The sequence below is a fragment of the Sphaeramia orbicularis genome, chromosome 3 (assembly GCF_902148855.1).
Source record: "Sphaeramia orbicularis chromosome 3, fSphaOr1.1, whole genome shotgun sequence".
NCBI classification, from domain to species: domain Eukaryota; kingdom Metazoa; phylum Chordata; class Actinopteri; order Kurtiformes; family Apogonidae; genus Sphaeramia; species Sphaeramia orbicularis.
In genome coordinates, this window is record NC_043959.1 from 45,175,698 (window position 1) to 45,200,892 (window position 25,195).

Consider the following 25,195-nt stretch of genomic DNA (forward strand, 5'->3'; position numbering starts at 1 on the left):
AGTGCTACAGCATGACATTTTCTTTGGAAATACAATTTTCCCGCTAACTGAAAGAAGGGCAACAACCAGAGTGGTACATTTGTTTGTTATCTGAGTACTGTGCCTCCTCTTTGAGAAAAAGTGACAGGACAATAAAACCTAAAGGTCCCTCGCGCCTCATTCTCCGTCCTCACACCACCCTGATGCTGAGTGATAGGCAGTCTGTAACTGACTTCTCTGTGCAGGAAGGGGAAATTAAACATCTTCCTCAACTGAAGGCCAGTAATGCTGTTTGGGAAATTAATTACCATGTTCAGTCCTGTTAAATTATTTAATTTAGAAGGGCAAAACGTCAATTTTCAAGATGATGCCGGAAAATGAGATAAATAAAATAAATCTATGTGACACAACAGGAAATCTCTGGGCCGAAGGTGCTGCAGTGATGACGTTTGAGACTCCTTGTTTTTCATATCTTTTTTACCAAGGTGTATTTGTAAGAGCTGATTATTAAGTTATTGTAAACTATGTATATGGAATTTTATAATACTGGGATGCAACAAGATTGTTCTCAAAAGTATTCATTTTTATTACAAGTATCATTAAAGAAACATGCACTGACAGTACATTTAACCAAACCGATGACTGTTAAATATTTAACCCATAAAGACCCAAACAGCAACTCGACCAAAACCATCTACCGATCTAAACTGTTTAAAAACTTCCACTAATCCTATCAATATATGTAAATAATTGGTGTAAAATGCAGTTTGACATCTTTTCATGGTCATCAGTGGATGTTCAGAGGCTTCATATTGTGGAAACACCGTGATTTTCTACAACGCTGATTCATCAGTAAAACCCATCGAGTTGGATCAATAACAGTGGATGGACACACTTAGTTTATGTTCCGTTAATGATAGATTTTGCTGAAAAAGTCCCTTTTTCTTCAGTTTTCTGTATTTTTTATATGATAATCCTCAACTTGACTCTGAGCTTTTATGAACATCTACATGATCAGTAAGTTAAATGTTGGAAATTACCTGATTTTCACTGAAAAAACACAAAATACAGAAAATAATTTTACAATAAATGGTGATAAACCACTTAAGGATGGTTAAATATAGAGAAAAAATCATTTGGGAACCGCCACAAATGTCACACTGGGTCCTTATGGGTTAAAACTGCAGGGTGCAATAATTATTAAACATCACCGGTTTTGGAATTCTATCCTAGATTGATAGTAAAACTGATCACTACACCTCTGTTATACAAAGGCATAGAGTCACCAAATGAAATGTATCGTCTTTGGTCACAGTTGTAGTAGCATTAGTTTAAAAATAGGGAACATATTTGGTATTGGTGTCCTATCAGTGACAAAATATACAGAATGTGGATGAATTTAACTGGTGAATGCTACCAGATAATAGTGTATTATTACACCCAAGTTAGTTTTGAGACAACAGCAGAAATACAGCAAAAACTCGCATTATGTTTAATTGATATGTGTTAGCAAACAGAGATATAGATAAAATGCTGATATGGCACAGGACACACAGACACATGATCGACTTGCACATCTAGCATATGTGGCATAACTCGTGTAATATGCAGCTGGAATATCTGTAGCTATATAAACCATAACCCATATAGTTGGAATAAAATATTTTTGCCTCTTCTCATGAAATGATTGCGACAATGTGGTTTATTCTTGATACATAAAATGTAATCATTCTACTCGGTCAAAGGTGATACTGATGCGTATAAATAGGAATAAAAGGAGGAATGTGTCTGAAAACTAAATTATTTCAAGTTTATGGACAACAGTGTATAAGCAGTATCAGATACAAAGAACAACAATGGGGCAAAAATTACATTCTTTTCAGTGTATTGTAATTAAACTGGTCTTGACCCTTTTCACTGGCTGTTCAAAATCTATGCAGTGATGCAAGATTTCTGCAGGTATATCTAGAAAGGTAGGAAATTAAATTTATGACTGACAACTACCAGTCACTGCTCAGGTTCTGTCAGATACAACTCCACTGCTCTACACTATTGATAAAGAAGTAACATGGAAGCTTCCATAACAGTGAGCTCGTTTACATGCACACCAATACTCCCATCATTATCAGATTTCTGGAGTTATCAGATTATTCCAGTGATCATGTAAACAGGATAATCTGATAGGCTTTATCAGATAATGCCAGTTATCTGATTATGAAAAATCAGATTAACACACCTAGATTTCTTCCCAATACTCTGATGTCTTCACGCATATACACAGGTTCATCTGATTTCTTTCGGTTTTTTTTACATCTGCACATGTAAAAAAATAATCTATATAAACAGAAGTTACGCAGCCACAACATGAGCCTAAGGAAAAAGGTAAACATCAATGACACGAAGGATAGCAGCAACATGTGACCTATTTTCTAGTCTTATTAGCTCCCACATTAGGACAGCTAATGCTGACACCGTAGGCGTTGCCACGGGTGACAAGACAAGACCAAATGTTTTGAAAATGACAGAAAGTGTACGTGTTACGTCATAATGTACGTACGTACTCCAAAAAAAAATCAAATAATGGACTGACACATGTAAACCGGGGTTTTTCGATTATTGCATTTCTGAAGTGCATGTAAACCAGGGGTGTCAAACTCATGTTCTTTCAGGGGCCATATTCAGCCCAATTTGATCCCCAGTGGGCCGGACCAGTCAAATAATAGCATAATAGCCTATAAATAATGACAACTTCAAATTTTTTAGGGCAAAAAATAACATTAAATGATGACACTATTTATATCCAAAACAAAAAAGATGTGAATAACTGGAAAAAACTGAAATTTCTTAAGAAAAATAAGTACAATTTTATCAATATTATGCCTCAACTTATGATTTATACATGTGCATTACAGATCCAATCTACCAAAGCACAAAACAGGCAGAACATTGTTAAAATTGCACTTATTTTTCTTTAGACATTCCAGGTTGTTTGTATTTGTTCAGGTTATTGATGTTTTATTATTAAAGGATATCAGAATTGAATGTTCTTTGCAATAAACCAAAGAGAAAAAAATGGTGTTGCCATTATTTAGAGGCATAATATCATATTATTTTTGTCACATCAAACCAAGAAGAACATTTGGAGTCATTATTTCTAGGTTATTATGCTGTTATTTTTGAGTTTGATGCCCTTGACTGTTAATATTTTCAGGGTAATTTTTGCATTTTGAACTTTGTAAATTTATCTTGCGGGCCAGATTGGAACCTTTGGCGGGCCAGTTTTGGCCCCCGGGCCGCATGTTTGACACCTGTGATGTAAACACATCGCATCTGATTACAGCAATTGTCGGATTACTCCTAGTTATCAGATTATCAGGTTATCAGGCTCAGTAATATTTTGGCTTCACTTTTCCAAAGCTGCATAAAGCAGTGTCATTTCATTTATCTACATTTAATGCCTTGATTTTGACCAATAAGAGAGAGCTGCAGAGGGGAGGGGCCTGTTTTACACTACTGATGCTTTTTCCCCTATTTTTAAATCCTGCAGTTTTAAAGTGTCTTAAAAATACTATTTGGAGAAAGTCTTTGGAGAAATTTGCGTACAGTTAAAACATTTTTTCTATTTTAAAGTTAGACGGAACACCTGTAGATACATATTAAACTTAGGAAGTAACCTTCCACTGTGTTTCAGTTATTCATGGAAATTGCTGAAGAATATGCAAATGTGCAGGAGTTGATAGTGAAACAGGGACCGGTGTGAGTGCTCTGTGGGAAATAAGAAGCAGTGATAAATGTGTCAATCTGGTAGAGAAACCTTTCCTCCTATTATCATTAAGCAGCGAAGATGAGACCCGTCTATCACTCTGTGTGCAGTCGGTCTGAAATTACACGTGTCCTTAAATGCCTCACCAACTGCAAAACAACAACAGGAAAAACAGGGTTGTTGCTCCAGTTACACATTACACAGTTCTTAACTTTCAGTTTAGAATTTATTAATAATACTGTTAAAATTCAGGAATAATTTTGACTTATATTTTAGTCATATATTAAAGACGAGGATGCTTGTTAATTCATGAGGTGCATATGTTTAATATTCATCTTTTCTTTCATGTCACAGTCAATGTGTCACCGCGTATCGACTGTATTAACACAAATTCACTAAACACAGGATCAAACACACAGTCTCCTCAATTTTCCATGGCGCTTTGCATAATAACTAATTGAAAAGGGTTGTGTACACCTCAATTAGATGTTACACATTACATGTCTTTATTGGGTGTGTGACTGTTGCATGAACACTCTGCAGCGCTGCCTCAATGAGAGCAGGGAGGGCAGCCACTGTTCCACTGTCTTTCTTCTCTGTTATCATTTTTACCAGACAATTAAGGGATAGACCATGGTGCTTTGATGTCACTGTCAGCCTCGTGGTCCTCTGAGCTGGGACTCGATCAGCTCTAATACCAACTATAGCCCTGTTTTCGAAGCAAGTGAAACAAGAACGGGATAAAGGAATTATTTGTCCAATTAAATGAAAATAAAAACAAAACAAAAAAAAAAACTGTCTTATTTCAGTCTGGACATGAACACACACACACACTGGTTTGGAAACACAGCTGTAGAAATACAAATATAACCCATTTAAATAAGATGTTTATGAATGAGATGAATGATTTCAGCGGATAAAGCCTGAATAAAAAGCCTTGAAAGTCTTTTTTTTTTGGCAGATATCCTTTGAAAGTAGGTAATAGAACAGATACTGACTTTTAATAATGCAGGAATAGTACTTTATTTAAGTCCAAACTACAGTAATAATACATTACGTTTACCGGATTCAGGCTCCAGAGAGTAAGAGAGGAAGGTGATGTTGTTAAAGGGAGGAATGACATAACCTGGCTGCGAGCCCAGCTTTCCGAGAGCTCACCGCCTTTCCTGTTGCTATGGTTACTTGCAGCAAGTTGCCGAGCGAGGACGGTTCCGTCATCAGCAACGAATCAGAGAAGCTGAATTCCGGCAGGGGCCTGACAGCACCGAAAGTCACAGCACAGCAGAAACTGACAAAGGAGGAGTCGCGCAAGAGGGACGGTGAGAGTCACACACTGATGCAATTACAAATAATTTATTCTGCACACAAGGTCAGGTGTGTCACAAATGTCAAAAATCTTTTCCCATTCCTCCTGGGTGAAACACATCTTCAGTACCTGTTTCCCAAGTACACAGGTACCAAAAGAGATATGCACTACCACTGCAGTATTTTTTATAGCCAGAAAGGTAGCCACTCAGCAGTAAGCAGAGATGGACTCAGTGAATATGCATGAGACACACACTCTGCTGGCATGATACAGTATGTCAGATTAGTAGATGATGCGACACATACCGTATACTTGCACACATTCAATGATTCCAAAAATGCAGAAAAGCCATGCGAAGTTCTCACGCTCCTCTAACAACACTCAGTGGTTTCAGCGGAAGCTCCAAGACCTTGAACTTAGTGTTCTATTTTGGTCCACTAAAGCCTAATGTTCCGCATGTGGTCAGTGTCATTTAAATGAATCTGATCTCAGTACAGTGCTTGTAAATTGGATTATGCTTGCTAAATTATGATTTTCTTAATGGGTGCGTTTGAATAATTCATCAGCTGAGTTAAGGGGAACTAGAATTGAATCCAGTTTGCTTGATGTTGGATATGGAATTAAAGTGCAAACTCAGTTTCTTTCATCTATCACACAGATGCATTGCCACAAACTTGGATGCCAAAGCTATCTCTGTGATCTATTATCTCTGTCCACCTCTTCATTTGCTGACACAGACGAGTGATGTTTGACATAATCTCACTGTGTCAGCCACAAGGTGATGAGAGCGGGGATGATGGGGGTGGGGGTGGGGAGGGGGGGTGCAGACAGGGAGACAAAGAGGGAGCGTGACAGGTTGTTCCCCTTTTACTGACAACATGAAGATTAGAGGTATTTGTAGTCTCTTTGTGAGTGAACTCCCTCTCTGTTCTTCAGATCCATATGACACCTCCTCTGGCTCCCTGCAGCTCATTTCCATAAAGCCAATGGTGGCTCAGCCCAACTACTCACACCCCGCATCTTCTGATCGCAGCCAAGACTCAGCTATCGTCAACGGAGAGGTGATGCACATGCAGGAAACATATACACACACACGAGAATGAACAAAAACACCTAATTGCACATGTGCTTATGCAATTAAGTATACAGGGTTATTCAAAATGAATGAACTTGTTGCATGACGCATTGCTTCAGTTGTCAAGCATCATCATGGAATGAGTCAATGACCATTTGAAAGAATAGTTTTCTAAGTTTTGAACGGCTGCCTCGATGACCTTAAACATTGAATAACAACAGCGATCAACTCAGTGGATCGTAATATGCTGTAAGGATGTAATGATTACCGGTATAACGATAAACCGTGGTAAAATTGCAAACGGTTAGGATTACGGTTTAAATTTTAATTATCATGATAACTGCGCTTGATTACAGCACTTTTAGGGGGAAAAAAAACCTATGTAAAGTTATGCTTTTATGTCAAATATTTAAGTATAGTTTTAATTTATTACAATTTTGATTTTATATACCTAATATTTGGAACCAATATTCACTTTTAGAGTCTTTAAAAAGGTTCATTAAGCATCTTTGTGTTATTTATGCAATAAATTATATACATTTTTCAAATCGGATTTTATATTTTTTTGTGTTTTCTGGCCTTTAACCCTTTCATGCATAGTGGTCACTACAGTGGACAGCTGATCAAAGGTGTTTTCTTGTTTATTTACGGATTTGTTGTTTTGTTCACCATCCCATACACTGAAGTTCATACCATTACTGTAACTTTGCTGTTCTAGATAAACCTGATATGCAATAACATGTTTGAGTGTAAAAAATTGCTAATTGTTACTAGACTGAAATAAACGTTTTGTCTTGTTTGTTTTTTTAAACAAAAGTTGCTTGTTTTTTTTTTTTTTTTTTTTTTGCATATTATCGGCATGCAGGTATGTTAAAATGTGAGAAAACATCAGATTAGCAGCATTAAAATGTTTTTATTTCATAGTTTTCACATAGTATATCTGTAAATACATGTTTCTTTGCTTCTAAAATTAAACGCATGGTGTCCAGCTTAGTGAACATTTTTGTAACTCCATGAAAAAAAGGTTCATAAAAAAATCAATCGCATTATTATTATTACTTTTTTTTTTTCATGCCTAAAGAGGAACACACTAGGAATACACTCCGGAAAAAAAAATCTTGATTAAAGTTCTCATAATTCATGTATGAAAGGGTTAATGTTGATATAGTAGGTTAAAGTGAAAAAAATAATAGGCAGATGAGATAGAAAAAAGATACCAAACATGAGTATAGTGAACATTTGTTTATATAGTATATAAAGGAAAAATTAAAAGTACTGAAAAACAGCTAAAACAGGCTCAGACCATTAAGGGTTCATATTAAAATGTTTCTGCCAACAGAAAGTAGATTGTGGCAATTATTATTATTATTTATTTATTTATTTTAAATAGAACTTGGTTATTTATTTAGTATTTCAATGTGTGTATTTAAGTACTTTTTGAACATTTTGAGCACAGCTTCTACAATACCACGATAATAATAATAACTGATAATTCTGGTCACGATAACCGTGATATGAAATTTTTATATCATTACATCCCTAATATGCTGTTACGCGTCTAGGAGGAATTCTCTATCACATTGATGTTGCCTGTGCTGCAGGTACTGGCCACAATGAACACTTGTAAGACAGGAAATAAAAGCTGATTATGAGTAGAATACTTGTGACTTTGCTGGAGTTTTCTATTGCTTTTCCTTGTTAAAATATTGCGTAATGAAATCGGTTTACTATTTTTGAATAACCCTGTATATGCATTAGCTTCATGACTTAGAACAGCCTGAATATCCATGATAAAGTGTTTGAAAATATAAAGAAGCCTTTTGCTGTGCTGATTAGAAACATCTGGCTGTCTGGTCTTTGTTCTTTAACCCATAAAGACCCAAACAACTACTGGCAACTAAAATCATCTACAGATCTAAACTGTTTAATACCTGCTGACCCACTAATCCTGTCAATACATGTAAATAATTGGTGTAAAATACAGTTTGCTATCTTTTCATGGTCATCAGATATGACCCATTTGGACGTTCAGAGGCTCCGTAGTGAACGTGGAAACACCATCATCTTCTACAACATTGATTCACCAGTAAAACCCATGGAGTTGGATCAATGACAGTGGATGGAGGCACTTGGTTTATGTTCAGTTAGTGATGAATTTTGTTGAAAAAGTCAAATTTCCTCATTTTTGTCTGATTCCATCTAAAAATCTTTGAATTTACTCTGAGCTTTTATGAACATCTACATGATCAGTAAAATTAAATATAAGAAAATACCTGATTTTCATTGAAAAATTGCAAAATACAGAGAATAACATAACAATAAATTGTGATAAATTACTTAACAAAAGGTTAAATGGAGAGGAAAAAATCATTTAGGGACTGCCACAAAAGTAGCACTACAGCAAATATGGGAGTGTTAAAATTTCAGGGCCAGTGTTAAATAGAGAGTGTTGGTGTTGTATTAATACCACATAGCTATAAAATAACATCGCCTGTGTTACCTCTGACAAATAAAAGTTGTCAAATCAGAGTGTTTTTAAAATTAATGTTGAATTTAATACTGATTGGGGTAGATCAAGCCATGCCCTCATGTAACGGTTACACACACACACACACACACACACACACACACACACACACACACACACACACACACACACACACACACACACACACACACACACACACACACACCAGAATGAGCAAGACCACACTCATGATGTTTCAAAATGGCTGCTTCAAGAACAGGTGTTCTGGCTGATTACACTTTCAAGCACATTGGTGGAGGAGATTAAACACACCTGTGGAATCTGATTGCTCTGGGAAACTTAAAGTAAGGAACCGTGACAGAAAGGAAGGATTGAGAATTTCTAAGGATCTAAGAACAGAGCTACAGGTTATCTGTGCTTGACTTTTTCAAGAAGAGAAAGAAAATAAAATGCAAGTCTTTGGAGACTTACAGCATGGAAGAAAAGTGTTACTTTTATACTTCAAATGAGTTTTATTATGTTTTCATAAAAAAATACAAGAAGGAGAAGAAGAAACAGCAGGGTTAGGTAGTTGCATTGTACATAAATATACACACACAAAAAAACAAAACAAAAAAGGAAACAGTTTGTGGACTTAACATGGCTGAAAAGTAGTTATTCACAATAAATAGTGACTTTAACAGAAACCATTTAGTTAATTTTTTGAGTGTCTTTTAAGGCTATGTGCATATTTTTTTGTTTTTTCTTGTTGTATGTGAAGAAAACAGAATGAGAAATAAATATCTATGTGCATTTCAACCCTGCAAAAACAACAAAGCTAAAGGTGGCGTAAGTGTTTTGCACAGAACTGTATAATGAAAGGAAACTCAAGATGAATAAAGCACAAGTTCAACCGTGATTTCAGTCCAAATTTAGACACACTCACATTGATCAAGCATATTGTTTTGTCAGTGCTTTAAAATAGTCTTAAATGCCCCCAAAGTAACATGTTCTGACAGTTTTAGGTCCTTCTGTAAGTCATTCTATGAACAAAGTGCATCGTATCGAAAAGCTGCTACCATACTGTCTGCATTTATGTTGTGTGGACAACACAACAACATAAAGAATGCAAAATCATTACCTCTGCCAAGAAACAGTGGAGGTTATGTTTTCATCGGGGTTTGTCTGTTTGTTTGTTTGTTTGTTTGTTTGTTTGTCTGTTAGCAAGATAACTTAAAAAGTTATGGAAGGATTTAGATGAAATTTTCAGGAAATGTTGATACTGGCACAAGGAACAAATGATTAAATTTTGGTGGTGATCGGAGGGGGGGCACTGGAATCAAGTTTTCTTTATTTTGCGCTGCATAACCACTTGCCCATTCGCCAATGTCTTTTCGGGTGTTTTACTAATACTTAACCCTTTCATGCATGAATTATGAGAACCTTAATCAAAACTTTTTCCTGAATGTTTTTATTCCTCTTTAGGCTTGAAAAAAACAATGCGATTGAAATTTTTCTTCTGAAAAATAAATAAAAATAAATAAATAAAATTAAAATAATCAAAGAAATATTTTAAAAGAATACATAAAAAACAATAATGAAAAAAAAATTCTTGTGAACCTATTTTTCATGAAGTTGCAAAAATGTCCGCTCAACTGGACACCATGTGTTTAATTTTTGACGCACAGAAACATGTATTTACTGATAAATTGTGTGAAAACTATGGGGAGGGCTTATGATTCTGGGGGTTTATGCTCAAGAGAGATCTACAGGGTGGGGAAGCAAAATGTACAATGAACATTTAGTTGTTTTTTCTCAGCAGGCACTACGTCAATTGTTTTGAAACCAAACATATATTGATGTCATAATCATACCTAACACTATTATCCATACCTTTTCAGACACTTTTGCCCATATGAGTAATCAGGAAAGCAAACGTCAAAGAGTGTGTGATTTGCTGAATGCACTCGTCACACCAAAGGAGATTTCAAAAATAGTTGGAGTGTCCATAAAGACTGTTTATAATGTAAAGAAGAGAATGACTGTGAGCAAAACTATTACGAGAAAGTCTGGAAGATACTATTAAAGAAGAATGGGAGAAGTTGTCACCCGAATATTTGAGGAACACTTGCGCAAGTTTCAGGAAGCGTGTGAAGGCAGTTATTGAGAAAGAAGGAGGACACATAGAATAAAAACATTTTCTATTATGTAAATTTTCTTGTGGCAAATAAATTCTCATGACTTTCAATAAACTATTTGGTCATACACTGTCTTTCAATCCCTGCCTCAAAATATTGTAAATTTTGCTTCCCCACCCTGTACATAATGTTACCAATTCATGTCAGAAAAGATATGAAGTGTCTTAAAACTTTAATAAAGATATGTGTAAAAAAACAAAACAAAACAAAACAAAAAAAAAACAAAAAGAACAAAATCCATGAATATACAAGAGAACAGCTGTAGAATAGCTGTCCACCGTAGTGACCAGTATGCATGAAAGGGTTAAAGGTTAACTGTGTATACTGTGTGTGTGTGTGTGTGTGTGTGTGTGTGTGTGTGTGTGAACTAATGCTATGTAATGTGTGGATGTAGCCTTAATTTTTAAAGGTTTCTAATTGTATGAGTGCTGGTATTTTACACCTTACCCAGGGACAACAGTTGAAAAATAGGTTTTTTGCTAATACTGGCACATTTACAGAAATATTCATTAATGTGTACTGCCCCTACTAAATCAACAAATTAAATAAATAAATAAATAAATAAATAAATAAATAAATAAATAAATAAATATCTGCCTTGGTGGAGGTCTGTGCTCTCCGAGTGCTTTTCTAGTTTGAAATAAAATGATCATCACGTGATGTCTGTTGTCATATCCCACAGCCCTGCTTCATGTGTTATTATATAATTCTTAAGATTTATGCAGGTCTAACCCTCTTTGATCACTGGTCCACAAATTGTTTTTGAGACAGAGTAGAACCAAACCACCCACAGAATGATAAACATTATGACTGTTTCTGATTGGATCTCGGGTCTTTGCTTCTTGATCTGTTTCCTCTCTACAGGTGAACATGGCTCTGAAGCAGAAATCAGACATTGAACACTACAGAAACAAGCTGAGGCTGAAGGCCAAGAGGAAGGGCTATTACGACTTCCCTTCCACCGACGGCAGCAGTAGCGGTCGGGCCCTTTCGCAGAGACAGCGCCACAGCCATGAGAGGGCAGCCGGTGAGCCCGATGATGAGCGAGGTTCCACTTATGTCAAGTCTCACAGGAGGTGAGGGGGGGGAGTGAACAAGCACGTAGAACCCACAAAAGTTGACGTAAATGTGCGAACCGCTGCCTCACGCAAGGACACAAAGCAGCCGCTCATACACTACTACAGGTGACGTGACATGTAATATCCTGATTGGCCTTCTAATTACCATCTCTGCTAACTGTCTACTCTAATGTTGTCATTATCCTGTCTTAGTAGGCAGAGTGGAGGGCCATCAAGCCTGTCTGATTAGTTTGATCTCAGTCCTGTGCTTCTGTAGTGGAGATAAGAGGATTGGCAGGGTCGGTCAGTCGGTCCACTATGCTCGTCCTGTCCTACTTCAGCTTTGCAGATACACATAAATATAAATATGGACAAAGTTATTACAGATTCAGGTCAAGGGTATAAATATTTTCACACCAGATTTATACATGTAGCCACACCAGATTCCGTCAAAGCAGCTATAAGTGAATGTTGTGTTTGTGTTGACTTAGTGGAAGGTTTAATGATTTTTTTTTTTTTTTTTCTCGATACGGAACAGTGAGCAGGATAAAGGTGATGTTAGGATAAGCTTTGTAGTGTCAAAATTAGTATGCGCACACTCATGTACACAGGTGATACATGTAAAGCAGGTCCTCTGGCACTAATTATACGCTGTTATCATCTGTAAAATGTATTTTATTTTTCTTTATACTCATACGTCTGCTCTATCTCAGGCAAATACTGTGCTTTTTACTTTATTACATTTACTTGACAACTTTAGTTTATAGATACTTTTGAAATTACACATGTTCATATCTTTACTGCTGTGACGGGGTTCCTCAGAATGAAAGGGAAAATCATGGCGTAGTCGAAAAAAAAAAATTTTTTAAGTGATTTATTGTGCCCGTCTTCCCAAAGTCCAAAAATTAGTGCTTAGTACAAAGTCCAAAAAAACCCCCAAAAAACATTTACAATCATAGCGTCTTCCGTCACACTGCTCAATAACTATATATGTCTAAGTGTGATTTTCTGTGTTCAATGTGAAAAAAAGGACAATTTTCCTTTATGTGCTGAGAAAATTCTCAAAAATAAATTATTTCTTCAGCTGTCAGAATCTGAAAATGTGGCTATTTTATGAAGGTGTGAAAAGTTGATTGTTCAGAGACATGGTTCTCAGACAGCGATGCCACAAATATATGATGATCCTGTAGAATATGTTGCACTGACGTTAATTTAACTAACAGTATATGAAGTAGTTCCAGTGAGCTTAACATGCACAGCAGTAAAATACATTAGTCTGTCAGTGTGTAGGATTTAGGCTGGTTAGTAGGAGTATCATATTATCAATTAGGTTTTAATCAGTGTTTCAAACATTATTAACATTATCTGACAATAACAACTGTTATGCTTTTTCTTACTGTAGACTTTGCCATTTATATTTATCCACCATTTTTATTTATCCACCACCCCCATACCACATCATGTATGTGTGCAATCACTATGTAAATATGTAAATATCTTAAAAAATGTTATACGTAAATTTTTATACTTTTAAGAACATTTATTTCTACTTGCCTTTCTTTTGCACTGGTGTGTTACATATTGCTCCTGTAAACTGCTAAATGTCCACATGGTGGGATCAATAAAATCTTATCTTATCTTATCTTATCTTATCTTATCTTATCTTATCTTATCTTATCTTATCTTATCTTATCTTATCTTATCTTATCTTATCTTATCTTAACTCTACAGATGAAGCGAGTCTCCTTTCATAGAATCTACCATGTAGTCCAGTGGCGGCTGCTCGTCTTTCAGAGAGGGGAAGCTCATTGTCAGCTTACATCAAAAAAAAAAGTCAAGTTATTTAAACATAAATTTGGCCCTCCATTCCTTTTTAAGAAAATGGTCAGTGACCTTATTGTACCAAGTAAACAAGAAAACATTGAAATTATGTTAAATTGAAACTAGGAAGTACAATGAGTGTGTTTTATTTACAGTGCAAGAAATGAACAAGTAATTTAGTAGTGGTTTCTCTCTCGATTTCACAGCAGAATGCGCGACGGTATTAAACTGAACTCTGTCAGTGAAGGAGTAGATCTCAAAATAGCTGTCAATCAAATGGGATTCAGCCTTTCGACTGATCCTCCAATCAGCACGTGGAAGCCTGGCATCCAGCCCCACCGAGCTCCGCCCACAGCTCCATTCACCCCTAGAGACGCCGAGCATCCGGGGGCGGGACAACATTGTGGCATTTATCCAATTACCATCCAGTTTTGAGGCAATGAAAAAAACGGTTCCACTCAGTCCCATTGAAGTGCATGGACGCTGAGTGTCTACGGGCAAATGCACTGAGCATAGATTGAATGAGAAAACAGCGCAACGGGAATGCATGAGAAGTGAACAACATTGAGTCTGATTTGTGATAAAGCTGATTCTGAACGAACTCGTCTGTGAGATGAATGTGTTCTAACACATTTGTAGTCAATGAATTGTCAACACAACCGAACATATTTGACCATTTAATTTTCGTAATTTTAGGGGAAGCTGGGCTTCCCTTGCAGTCCATGAGAAATCGCCACTGATGTAGTCCCACCATGTTTATAAAGTAGTTCAGAATGGACTTGCTCCTTTTTTTAATTCATTTATTTTTTACAGTTTATGGCAGGTGGCAGCCAGCTTTATAGTGCAATTTTTCCGCTCTTACGTTTGTAGACCAGATTTATATTCTCCACTTAAAAAACCCAGAACAGTCAAAGCAATCACTGGTTGTAACAAGGGACCTCTGTGTTTCTTGGAGCCACCATATGGAATAGGAGTTGGATATTCAGATGGTCCCAATCTAAATGCAACTTCACCACTAGATCTCTCTAAATATTACACACTGCCGCTTTAATGCAGGAGGAATATGACTCCAAAAGCATCAGATATAATAGAAAAAATGCTGATGGGGACCGTTTACCCAGCAGGTTTTACCTAAGATATTTTACTTATAATTCGTGCATAATTTTACATAAGTACAGTTTTGAATGCAGAACTTTAACTGGAGCATTTTAACTTTCACCTAAGTAATTTACATGAAAACTTCTAGAAACCTAGTGATTAATTTAGCTGTGCTGTGCTTCCGAACAATGCCCTTAAATTGGCGATGTGAATCACATCAAGACCTTTGATAAAAATGCATTAGAAGGGTTTCTATCCCCGAATAATATAAGCTAAATAGAACTATTCAGTGTGCAGGTTACGGTTATGCAGCCTTCTGAAAAGGAATCAGTGACATTTTCCACCTTCTTTAACTAACACCAAACAGCCTCATTGTACTAGATCCTCCATCTGCTCTTAAATCCTTTGAGTGCAGGCCCACTAAAACCACGGATGAAAGTTACTGAATGGATTTCAGTCCAAATGACCCCAGGTCTGATTTGTACTGACTATACTCTCAACTCTAATTGACAGGCACTCCCAGGTTGGACAGACGGCCTATCGCAGCAGACAGAGCCTGAGCAGCCCCAGCCCCGGAGGAACAGAAATGGACCTGCTTGTGATGAGAGAGAGACCAAGGAGAGGCATCCGCAACAGTGGCTATGATGTGAGTCATTTGTCGTCACGCACCCACCCCGTGTTACATCTGAATGCTGTTAAAGTTACAGTGCTTGACAGTTTTTTGGCATCATTGGGCAAAAATTCCATTATTACCTTTCAGCGTATTGCAGTTCAAGTGGTCTGAGAGGAAACTGGAATTCTAGCACTTCTGTGAGCTCTGATTGCAGGGTGTAGAATAATCAGAACGGTGGTGTGTTTTCAGACAGGTAGGGGAGTTAAATACATGACTGACAGCTGTAATTAGCAATGGTATTTAAGATGTCCTCACACATGACATTACTGCTCAGCTTTATGGTTTGACATGTAACCTTGGAAAATTCTCTTTTCCACAAAAGTGTGAAATATTATCATCTATATTTATACTGTTTTTAGCCTTTCGATTGGGCGTATATTTCCCCTTATTTTAGCTCCTGCTGCTATAATCATCTTGGGGAAGATGGAGTCAGCCAGGGTTAACTGTCTATCCTGTGGTTAATGGACAAAGTAATGTTCCTTTTATGCAACAATCACAGGTAGAAATCAGTAAAAATACTAGAATTTGGAAATACCCATCCTCCTCCTTCAGCGCTCATGTCTCTGTTCTATACAGGCTTGATATGAAGATAGATGAAGTGACACTGGTTCATGCCACTATGGAAAAATAAAGCCACTGTGACAATCCACAGTCTGCACAGTACAATCCCCATTCCGTGATTGGCACAAGCAAGCAAAACTTTAGTTGTAGACCACCTGAAACACACTATGATGAAAGATTGTTATAAAATTTTAAATACTGCTCTCTAAAGTCATCACATTATTGTCAAAATAGAAAACACTGAATGAACCTCAGTACCTGAGCCAGGTGACCTTTGTCCCTTCTCCTTATTGTCTAATATTTACTGTCCAGCATCAAAATGACCAAAAAACACAGAGAAAAATAAAATGTAACAGTATTGATTGAAGCTTTTCAGTGCATTTTCACCCTATATAAATCACAGTGCAGCCACTTGGAAATCTCAGACGTTTTCTTCTCAGGTTTGGTTTTAAGTGTGCCACTGCAGACAGAAGGAAGAGAAGTGGTTCATTCATAATTAAGAATTAAGATTTATAAAGCCCTGTCATTTTGATATATAATGCATTTCAGGACAGATGGTTTATGCCTACACTCTTTTATTGTTCCATTATAGTACTTTTCCTGTCATGGAGTCAGAATACTAGAGCTCCTAAGGGTAATTGTGCAGACCAGTCCAATGTGGAGTGTTTTCAGTCATAGCTGTATTTTAGTTAAAAAGATAGTGCTGATAAAAATATGTCAGTGGACTTTAACTGACCTGCCAGCCATTTTCAACTGTGGTAGCAGTAAAGCACAGGCAACTAGGCTTTGAATTGTGCATACAGGTGACTAGCATGGCTTCTTGGAACGCTTACAGAGCCATTAAAATGGTATTAATTACTCTAGTGTTTTTATTATTTCAGCATGAAATCTACTGTGTATTCATTGTACACTGCAAAAAATTTAAATCTTACCAAGTGTATTTTTCTCATTTGTAGTCAAAATATCTCATCACACTAAAAAATAAGACAAAATCACCTAAAGAGTAACTTGTAAGTGAGATATAAGAACTTATTTTTAGACAATAGATCTTGAAAATCTATTTCAAGAAATCTTACATGATAATTTTCACTTATTCCATTGGCAGATTTTTTTTGCTTGAATTAAGCAAAAAAAAATCTTGAATTAAGCAATAAAAATCTGCTAATTAATTACTCTAGTGTTTTTAATATTTCAGCATGAAATCTACTGTGTATTCATTGTACGCTGCAAAAATTCAAATCTTACCATGTGTATTTTTCTCATGTCTAATCAAAATATCTCATCACACTTAAAATAAGACCTAAAGAGTAACTTGTAAGTGAGATATAAGAACTTATTTTTAGACAATAGATCTTGAAAATCTATTTCAAGAAATCTTACATGATAATTTCCACTTGTTCCATTGGCAGATTTTTTTGCTTGAATTAAGCAAAAAAAAAAAGTTGAATTAAGCAACAAAAATCTGCTAATGGAACGAGTGAAATTGAATTAAGCAAAAAAATAAAAAATAAAAAAAATCTTGAATTAAGGGAAAAAAAATCTGCCAATGGAACAAGTGAAAATTATCTTGCAAGATTTCTTGAAATACGATTTTCAAGATCTATTGTCTAAAAATAAGTTCTCATACCTCACTGAAAAGTTACTCTTTAGGTGATTATGTCTTATTTTAAGTGTGATGAGATATTTTAACTAGAAATGAGAAAAATACACTTGGTAAGATTTAAACTTTTGCAGCGTACAACAGCGTGCCTTAAATGTCTTTGAATGTATGCTGTGCTACTCTGGAAGAAAAATTAAAATCTTACCAAGTGTATTTTTCTCATTTCTTGTCAAAATATCTCATCACACTTAAAATAAGACCTAAAGAGTAACTTGTAAGTGATATATAAGAACTTGTTTTTAGACAATACATCTTGAAAATCTATTTCAAGAAATCTTACATGATAATTTTCACTTGTTCCACTGGCAGATTTTTTTTTTGCTTGAATTAAGCAAAAAAAAAGTTGAATTAAGCAACAAAAATCTGCTAATGGAACGAGTGAAAATTATCTTGCAAGATTTCTTGAAATACGATTTTCAAGATCTATTGTCTAAAAATAAGTTCTCATACCTCACTGAAAAGTTACTCTTTAGGTGATTATGTCTTACTTTAAGTGTGATGAGATATTTTGACTAGAAATGAGAAAAATACACTTGGTAAGATTTAAACTTTTTCAGCGTAGAACGGCATGCCTTAAATGTCTTTGAATATATGCTGTGCTACACTGGAAAAAAATTAAAATCTTACCAAGTGTATTTTTCTCATTTCTTGTCAAAATATCTCATCACACTTAAAATAACACAATCACCTGAAGAGTGACAATAGATCTTGAATTAAGCAAAAAAAAAAAAATCTGCCAATGGAAGATCTATTGTCTAAAAATAAGTTCTCCTACCTCACTGAAAAGTTACTCTTTAGGTGATTATGTCTTATTTTAAGTGTGATGAGATATTTTGACTAGAAACGAGAAAAATACACTTGGTAAGATTTAGATTTTTGCAGTGTAGAAATATGAGGCAGTTTGTGCTACCGGGTGGTTTAGTTGTGTCTGGAACAAAGGGCTACAGGTCTTAATGTAACAAAACTAAGAAATATTGGATTCTGGCCCCAAACGCCACATCTGAAATATATTTCCTGTGGTCATACAGCACCTAGCCACCTGCTCCGTCCTGTTCATTTTACGGTACAACAGTCCGTACAAGCTACCTGTCCCTCTTTCAGAACTCCTAGCCCTGTTGATTACAATGGGACTAGTGTAGCTGCAGGGCCCTTCGCTGCAGATGCAAGTCTCTGCCTTTCTATGTTGCAGGGGGGCTGATTTATGAGGTGCACTACTCTAGGTCTCCTGTGGCTAACCTCTATTCGCACAGGAAGTAGGGCAGCCTTGACTCGTATTCATTTATCACTGAGTGTAGGGACTGAAGGGATGGATACAAAAATGGTGGTAGAGGAGGGAGAAACAGTATAGGATGTGGAAAAATGAAGTGCCTTTATAACATCTGAAACATCTAATGGAAAATATTTAGAGAGGCTGCAAGTAATGGAAAGCAAAGTGGAGGTGGAGACAAAAAAAAAAAAAGTGTGTTTTTTTTGGTCATTTAACCTGTGTTTGGTTCTGTTGCTAAATTTACTGCAGACCTGTAAATAAAGTTCACTCAAGATACTATAATGTGAAACAAAACGTTCCTAATAGCTCAACTTTAAAAAATTCAGCTACACTAAGAGAAGGATAGAAGCCACTGACAAACTCTGCTGTGTTTGTTATATTCTCTTTGTAAATTATAACACAATTCAAAAAATATGGGCACAGATTATTTTACATGATTTTCTTTCAGTTGTTTTATAGGTTTCATGTGCTTTTTTGATACACTCGCCATTCCACTATTTACCGTCTTTTAAACAAAGGACCGTAAATAGGATTGTGGAAAATTGTGCAATAGCTTTTTACTTATTTGTGGAATAACTACCTATTTTTTCTACCATTTTATATTTATTTATTCACTCACTGCACTACCTCACCAGTATTTTAAAACTTATTTTATCTCAGGTGTTTTTTTTTTTTTTTTTTTTTTTTTTTTAACTATATGTGTTTTTATTGTTGACCCTGCATCGTCATTTCGTTCTGCAGTGTATATCTGATGTAATTTGCCTGAATGACAATAAAGTAATCTGATTTTGATTTCACTTATATTTTAATGCTTTCATCTAATCAATAATAAATCCACCATTCAGTCTAAATCAAAATTAGGTTTTATTGTCGGTTTTGCCATATGTACAGTACATACAGAAGACTGAACCTGTTATTGTAAGGTCCACGGTGTAGCAAGGAACATAAGTAAAAAAAAAAAAAAAAAAAAGACTGTAAACTAAAAAAACAAATGAATGAAACTTAAGACACCTAACAGAATAAAGTTACAACATAAGGCACTTGACGGATCAAAGATCGAAGTGAAGTTACTTTAGAGTGCTTTCATTGTTCTTTCCCTGTCTAAGTGTCTGAAAGTATCAGAATTAACAGCGCTGGCCTTTTTTTGGTGAATTTCTCTCAATGTTTAGACGGAGCCTGAGTTGATTGAGGAGACGAATGTTGACCGCCTCATCGGGCCTCGGGGGTACATGTACGGCCGGGGTCTGAAAGGCCACTCAGAGACATCCACTCTGAGCTCACAGCCGTCCATTGATGAAGTACGACAGCAAATGCACCTGCTGCTGGAGGAGGCATTCAGCCTGGCTTCTGGGGGGCAGTCTACATCCGGAAGGCACTCCCACCACCACCACCACCAGCCCCCACCTGGTCACTACAGCCCTGCGCCGCCTCCCCTCCCCTATGCAGATGTGGTGACCAGTGCTCCGGGCACAATGAGCTGTGGACGGGGAGGCCTGCAGTGGGTACCATCTTATGGTGCTGATGTGTATCAGTGCAGCCTGCCTAAACCAGTGAGTGTGATATCTTCATTTCCTACATCTCTTCAAGTGTCTGCTACTTAATTGCTTTTCTCTATCTGTTAAAGGCCTTTCGCTTCACCCAGCTCCCTGAAATGGCCATGGGTTCTCCTCCGCCTTTACCACCACGGACTGGACCTCCTCCTGGGACCTCCTTAAGACGGTAAATCTGACTAAAACCCACACACACACACACACACACACACACACACACACACACACACACACATACAGATGAAGATACCCTGTCTGTGGCATCCCAAAGCCCATCAGATATTCCACATTCATTCACATTCAAATTCATATTCAGGGACCACATATTCTGTAGGTAATGTGCTGTGGCCAGGGTGATTTTAGGCCTTGTATAAATTTGAATATTGAACTAGTGCATTGAGAGATGGGAAGAATCTAAATAAGAAACTCACTTGTCTACATGGAGTGTCTCTGCCATCTGGTGGTGTGGTTCTATTACTGCACTGACTCCACATTTATGCCTTTTCTGTCTCTGCACAACTTAGTTCCACTTCAGACTTGGGGCCTAAGGGAAGGAGCTCTGAGACATCTGTCACTGGAATGCAGAGTCAACATGAGAACAACCCATATGGGCCAACAACTAGAGCAGCACTTCCATCTATCACTGCAGAGCAGCCTGTGTCCAACTACTCAGGTAAGCCTGTAGGGTGATCAGAGCTATGCAAGCGTTCATATTCTAATAGCATTAATATTAAACAATCAGGTTGAGACATGTCATCTAAAGGCGATGGTATTTTAAGGCAGAATGCATGATCTGTATCACAATTTGTCTCATCTCATAAAATGTGGGCTCCTCACAACCAAACTATAACAAGTTTTCACTGGTCTCTGGACGATTTAAGTGATGTGTGATATTATTATCTTTGCCAGGAGGTATTGTGATCGCTTTGCTTTGTGTGTGTGCGTGCGTGTTTGTTTGTTTGTTTGTTAGCAAGATAACTGTAAAAGTTATGGACAGATTTTCATGAAATTTTCAGGAAATGTTGATACTGGCACAAGGAAGAAATTATTAATTTTTGGTGGTGATTGTGGATCGGGGGGGGAGGGGTTGGGGAAGCACACTGACCTGCCTTGGCGGAGGTATGCGCTCTCCAAGTGCTTTTCTTTTTGCTTTATGTGGTTGTTGTTATTTGACTGAAAACTTATAATTTTTGCAACGGTTTGAACCTTAACTACAGCGACATTTTTTTATTTTATTTTTTTAAACTTCTATTTATTCAAGTTTTTTGACAAATTTACAAACTGTAAACAAACAAACATAAAAAACAGTCAGTAAAATTAAAATTACAATGATGCTACAAGACTGGTTTATGTAATATATGCTTGTGCAACAGCAACATTTTAATAGCAAAGAAAAAAAGAACAAATCTGGTCATTGATGAAGCACGCAGAAGTCCAGAATTTACTAACTGTGATTCCGTCCATGGCGGCTGCTGTTGTTCTTATTAATTACCTAGGATGTGGAGGATTCATTTGGCCCAGCTGAGTTTTATACTGACCTAAAAATGTTTTTACACCCTGATGTTGTGTTTTGCACCATTGCTTCCCCAAACATCAGTGTAAGTCACAGTTACTGCACACCGGTGTTCAGTAGCAAGACCAGCAGCTCACAGAGTAACTGTAATTCATCATAATTTCATCAGGCTTTATTTCTTCTGTAGCAATAAAACAACACATTACACAAACTATGCAGGTTGAAGTGGACACTGAACTGTTTTAGTGCAGACACACACTACATAACTCAAACTCATTTTCTAGCCAAGAAACATTAATGCTATAACCAACAGCAGGTCGCCTGTAAAGTTGGAATAAAATATTTTTTTTAATCTCTTCTCAGGAAATGTCTGTAACAGTGTGATTTATTTTTGATATATTAAGTGTAACTGGGACTCAGTGTACAATCACTGTACCAGGTCAAAGGAGATTAACGTATATGTATAAGTGTATAAATAGGAATGAACAGAAGAATGTGTCTGAAAGCAAAATTATTTCAACTTTACGGGCAGCGGTGTATATTTTTGGTGACATGAGCTGTCCAATCCCTCTAAAAAGCAGATCATTTGACAAATGAAGACTGTTCACAATTCAAGGTCTTCCAGCGAGTGGTAACTAGTTACATGTAATAGTGTTGAGTGAGCAAAATTGCAAAATAACATCATTTTAAGTTGTTAGAGTTGCAGAGAAACAAGAGCCTAAAGTTTAAAACCTTGCATGTAAACCGTTCTTTAAGTCCATAAACTGTTCTTTAAGTCCTCTCAGTTGCTAGCAGCAATGTCACAGTGACCATGACCTTTGACCATCAAAATCTTACCAGTTCAGCTTTGAGTATCAGTGAATATTTGTGCCAAACTGTTCCTGAGATTTGACATTTTAAAGATGATAGGGACTCCACCACCTGTAGGTGTACAGACCTTAAGGAGATTTGTGGATGCATCTAAAAATGTAATTAGATACAGTTACTAATCAAAAATGTTTTCAAAAGGATCACATCATTATTTATATTATTCTATATTCTATATATTATTTTTTATTAAAAGGTCATTTGGTTAATTTGCAGCTTTTCACTGTGCAAGAATGCCATCCTTTGTCATATGTGACAAATATGAGAGTGGATATAAAACTGTCGCTAGTTCTAGACAAGCTTTAGTCATAATGTATGACTATGAGTTTTAGCATTGTACGATGTCATTGGAGAAGAATACCTTTCATTTTGAGGAATTCATCAATATTTTCCCTCTGAAATCAGCAAAGGGCTCTGACATTACATTTCAGTACAAAATGTGTTTCCCATTGGTGTTAAAAAAAAATAAAAATAAAAATCCAGTCTTAAGTCACGTTCAAGTGAATAACTTTTAATAAATCTTTTGTCAACATTAAACCTAACCAGTGTTATTGCTTATTTACGGTGCCTTAAAATGTATAGATTTTTGGACTTTTCAGCTTCAATGTCCAATTTAAAACAGAAAAGTAATTGTTAGCCTCATAGCATAATTGTCTAAATCATATTTTTAGCCAAATTGTGATCTCTGCATAACTTTGCCCTCCTAACACTGCTGCATCATTGTTCATCATTTGATTATGACCTGAAAAAAAAAATGACACTGGGAGTTATACAATGAATGAGGCTAACAATACAGTCGTGGAAAAAATTATTAGACCATCAAAGTCATCAGAAACAATGGTTATGCAATCAAGTATTAACTCCTGTGTGTATCATGTGACTAAAACAGACAGAAAAAAAACATGGAATGCCTAAAAGCACTGTTTTGTCAGTCCAATGCCATAGCTATTGATGTAAGAACTGAAGTGATTTTGGTTATTATCAAGAAAACATGGAAAATGACTAGATATCAGCTCTGATAGTCTGAAGTCTTATGAGCTATTTTTGTTATAATTATTATATTTGTCTGAACAAATGTACCTTTAGTTGTACCAGGTATTAAAATGAACAGGAAACTGAAGAAAACAAGGGTGGTCTAATAATTTTTTACGTGCCTGTATACATTCCGACACCCTGTTGGTTTGTACACGATCCAATGCACCTGACTTTTTCCTCGACTGCATATAATAAGTTACATTAATTTGATGAACAACATTTGAAATAATAATAATAATGGATTAGATTTCTATAGTGCTTTTCAAGCAAGGTTATAATAATTTTGGATTTTTAATGATAGTTTAGTTTTAATTAGTTTTGACTTTTTTTTCTCTAATTCAGTTAGTTTTAATTAGTTTTTAGAGCAGGTTTGCTAGTTTTTATTAGTTATCATTTTTTTCTGAATGCTTAGTTTTAGTTTAGTTTAGTTTAGTTTAGTTTAGTTTAGTTTTAGTATTAGTTTTAGTTATTTCATATGTTTTATCTTCCTCACCATCCTATTCAAAGAAATTAGTGAGGTGCAAATCAGCGGGTTACTCTGGACACTTTATTTGGGGGTCGGGTTAGGGCGGCTCATTGACTGAGCAGAGACACAAACACATGTACAGTACAATGTATAAATTCTCTATAGCAGGTTGGGGAGGGTGCAATCCATACACAACGTCACTTACGTGAAAACAGTGCGAAGATGTGCAAAGCGTAAGAGGAGATGCACAAAGCAGCCAGCAGTTAAACCAGATAGAAACACATATAAACCAGCTAACCAGCAGTTAAACCAGATAGAAACATATATAAACCAGCTAACCAGCAGTTAAACCAGATAGAAACATATATAAACCAGCTAACCAGCAGTAAACCGCATACAAACATATATAAACCATACAGAAACATTTATAAACCAACATATATAACCCAGTTCCTCATCAGTAAACCACACCTTAGCATTTATCTCATCTCTTATTCATCTCCAGTTCCATTATTAGCCAACTTTGCTTCAGTTCAGTTCAGCTAGCTGTTGGTTGTAACATCAAACATTTTTTAACATTCTAACAGGTTCCATACCTCTGTAATTGGATTAGTTTTCATCCTCCTCTTTTCTCCTCTTCTAAACTGTGCAGTTAAGGCCTTGGAAGGCCTTTTCATGGTGATAAACTCTTCAGTTTTTACCTGGATGCTAGTTCAACACTGACGCTGTCCTTTAGCTCCGCTCTGTCTGTCACTCACACACACACACACACACAGTGTGCAAAAAAAAACAAAAATGACCCCACTCATCACTAAGGTAAATCCCAGACAGGACTGTG

The 25,195-nt window shown here is 36.3% G+C and overlaps 1 protein-coding gene across 2 annotated transcripts in view; it reads left to right on the forward strand.

Moving 5' to 3' along the window:
• kiaa1549lb (KIAA1549-like b) overlaps positions 1 to 25,195 on the forward strand; it is a 112,914-nt gene that overhangs the window by 81,931 nt on the left and 5,788 nt on the right. For both annotated transcript variants that reach the window (XM_030130817.1, XM_030130816.1), the window contains 7 exons: positions 4,931 to 5,061; positions 5,985 to 6,109; positions 11,653 to 11,864; positions 15,279 to 15,411; positions 20,096 to 20,476; positions 20,551 to 20,645; positions 21,001 to 21,149. In XM_030130817.1, the coding sequence (XP_029986677.1) occupies positions 4,931 to 5,061; positions 5,985 to 6,109; positions 11,653 to 11,864; positions 15,279 to 15,411; positions 20,096 to 20,476; positions 20,551 to 20,645; positions 21,001 to 21,149 (1,226 nt within the window). The remainder of the gene's footprint in view (positions 1 to 4,930; positions 5,062 to 5,984; positions 6,110 to 11,652; positions 11,865 to 15,278; positions 15,412 to 20,095; positions 20,477 to 20,550; positions 20,646 to 21,000; positions 21,150 to 25,195) is intronic.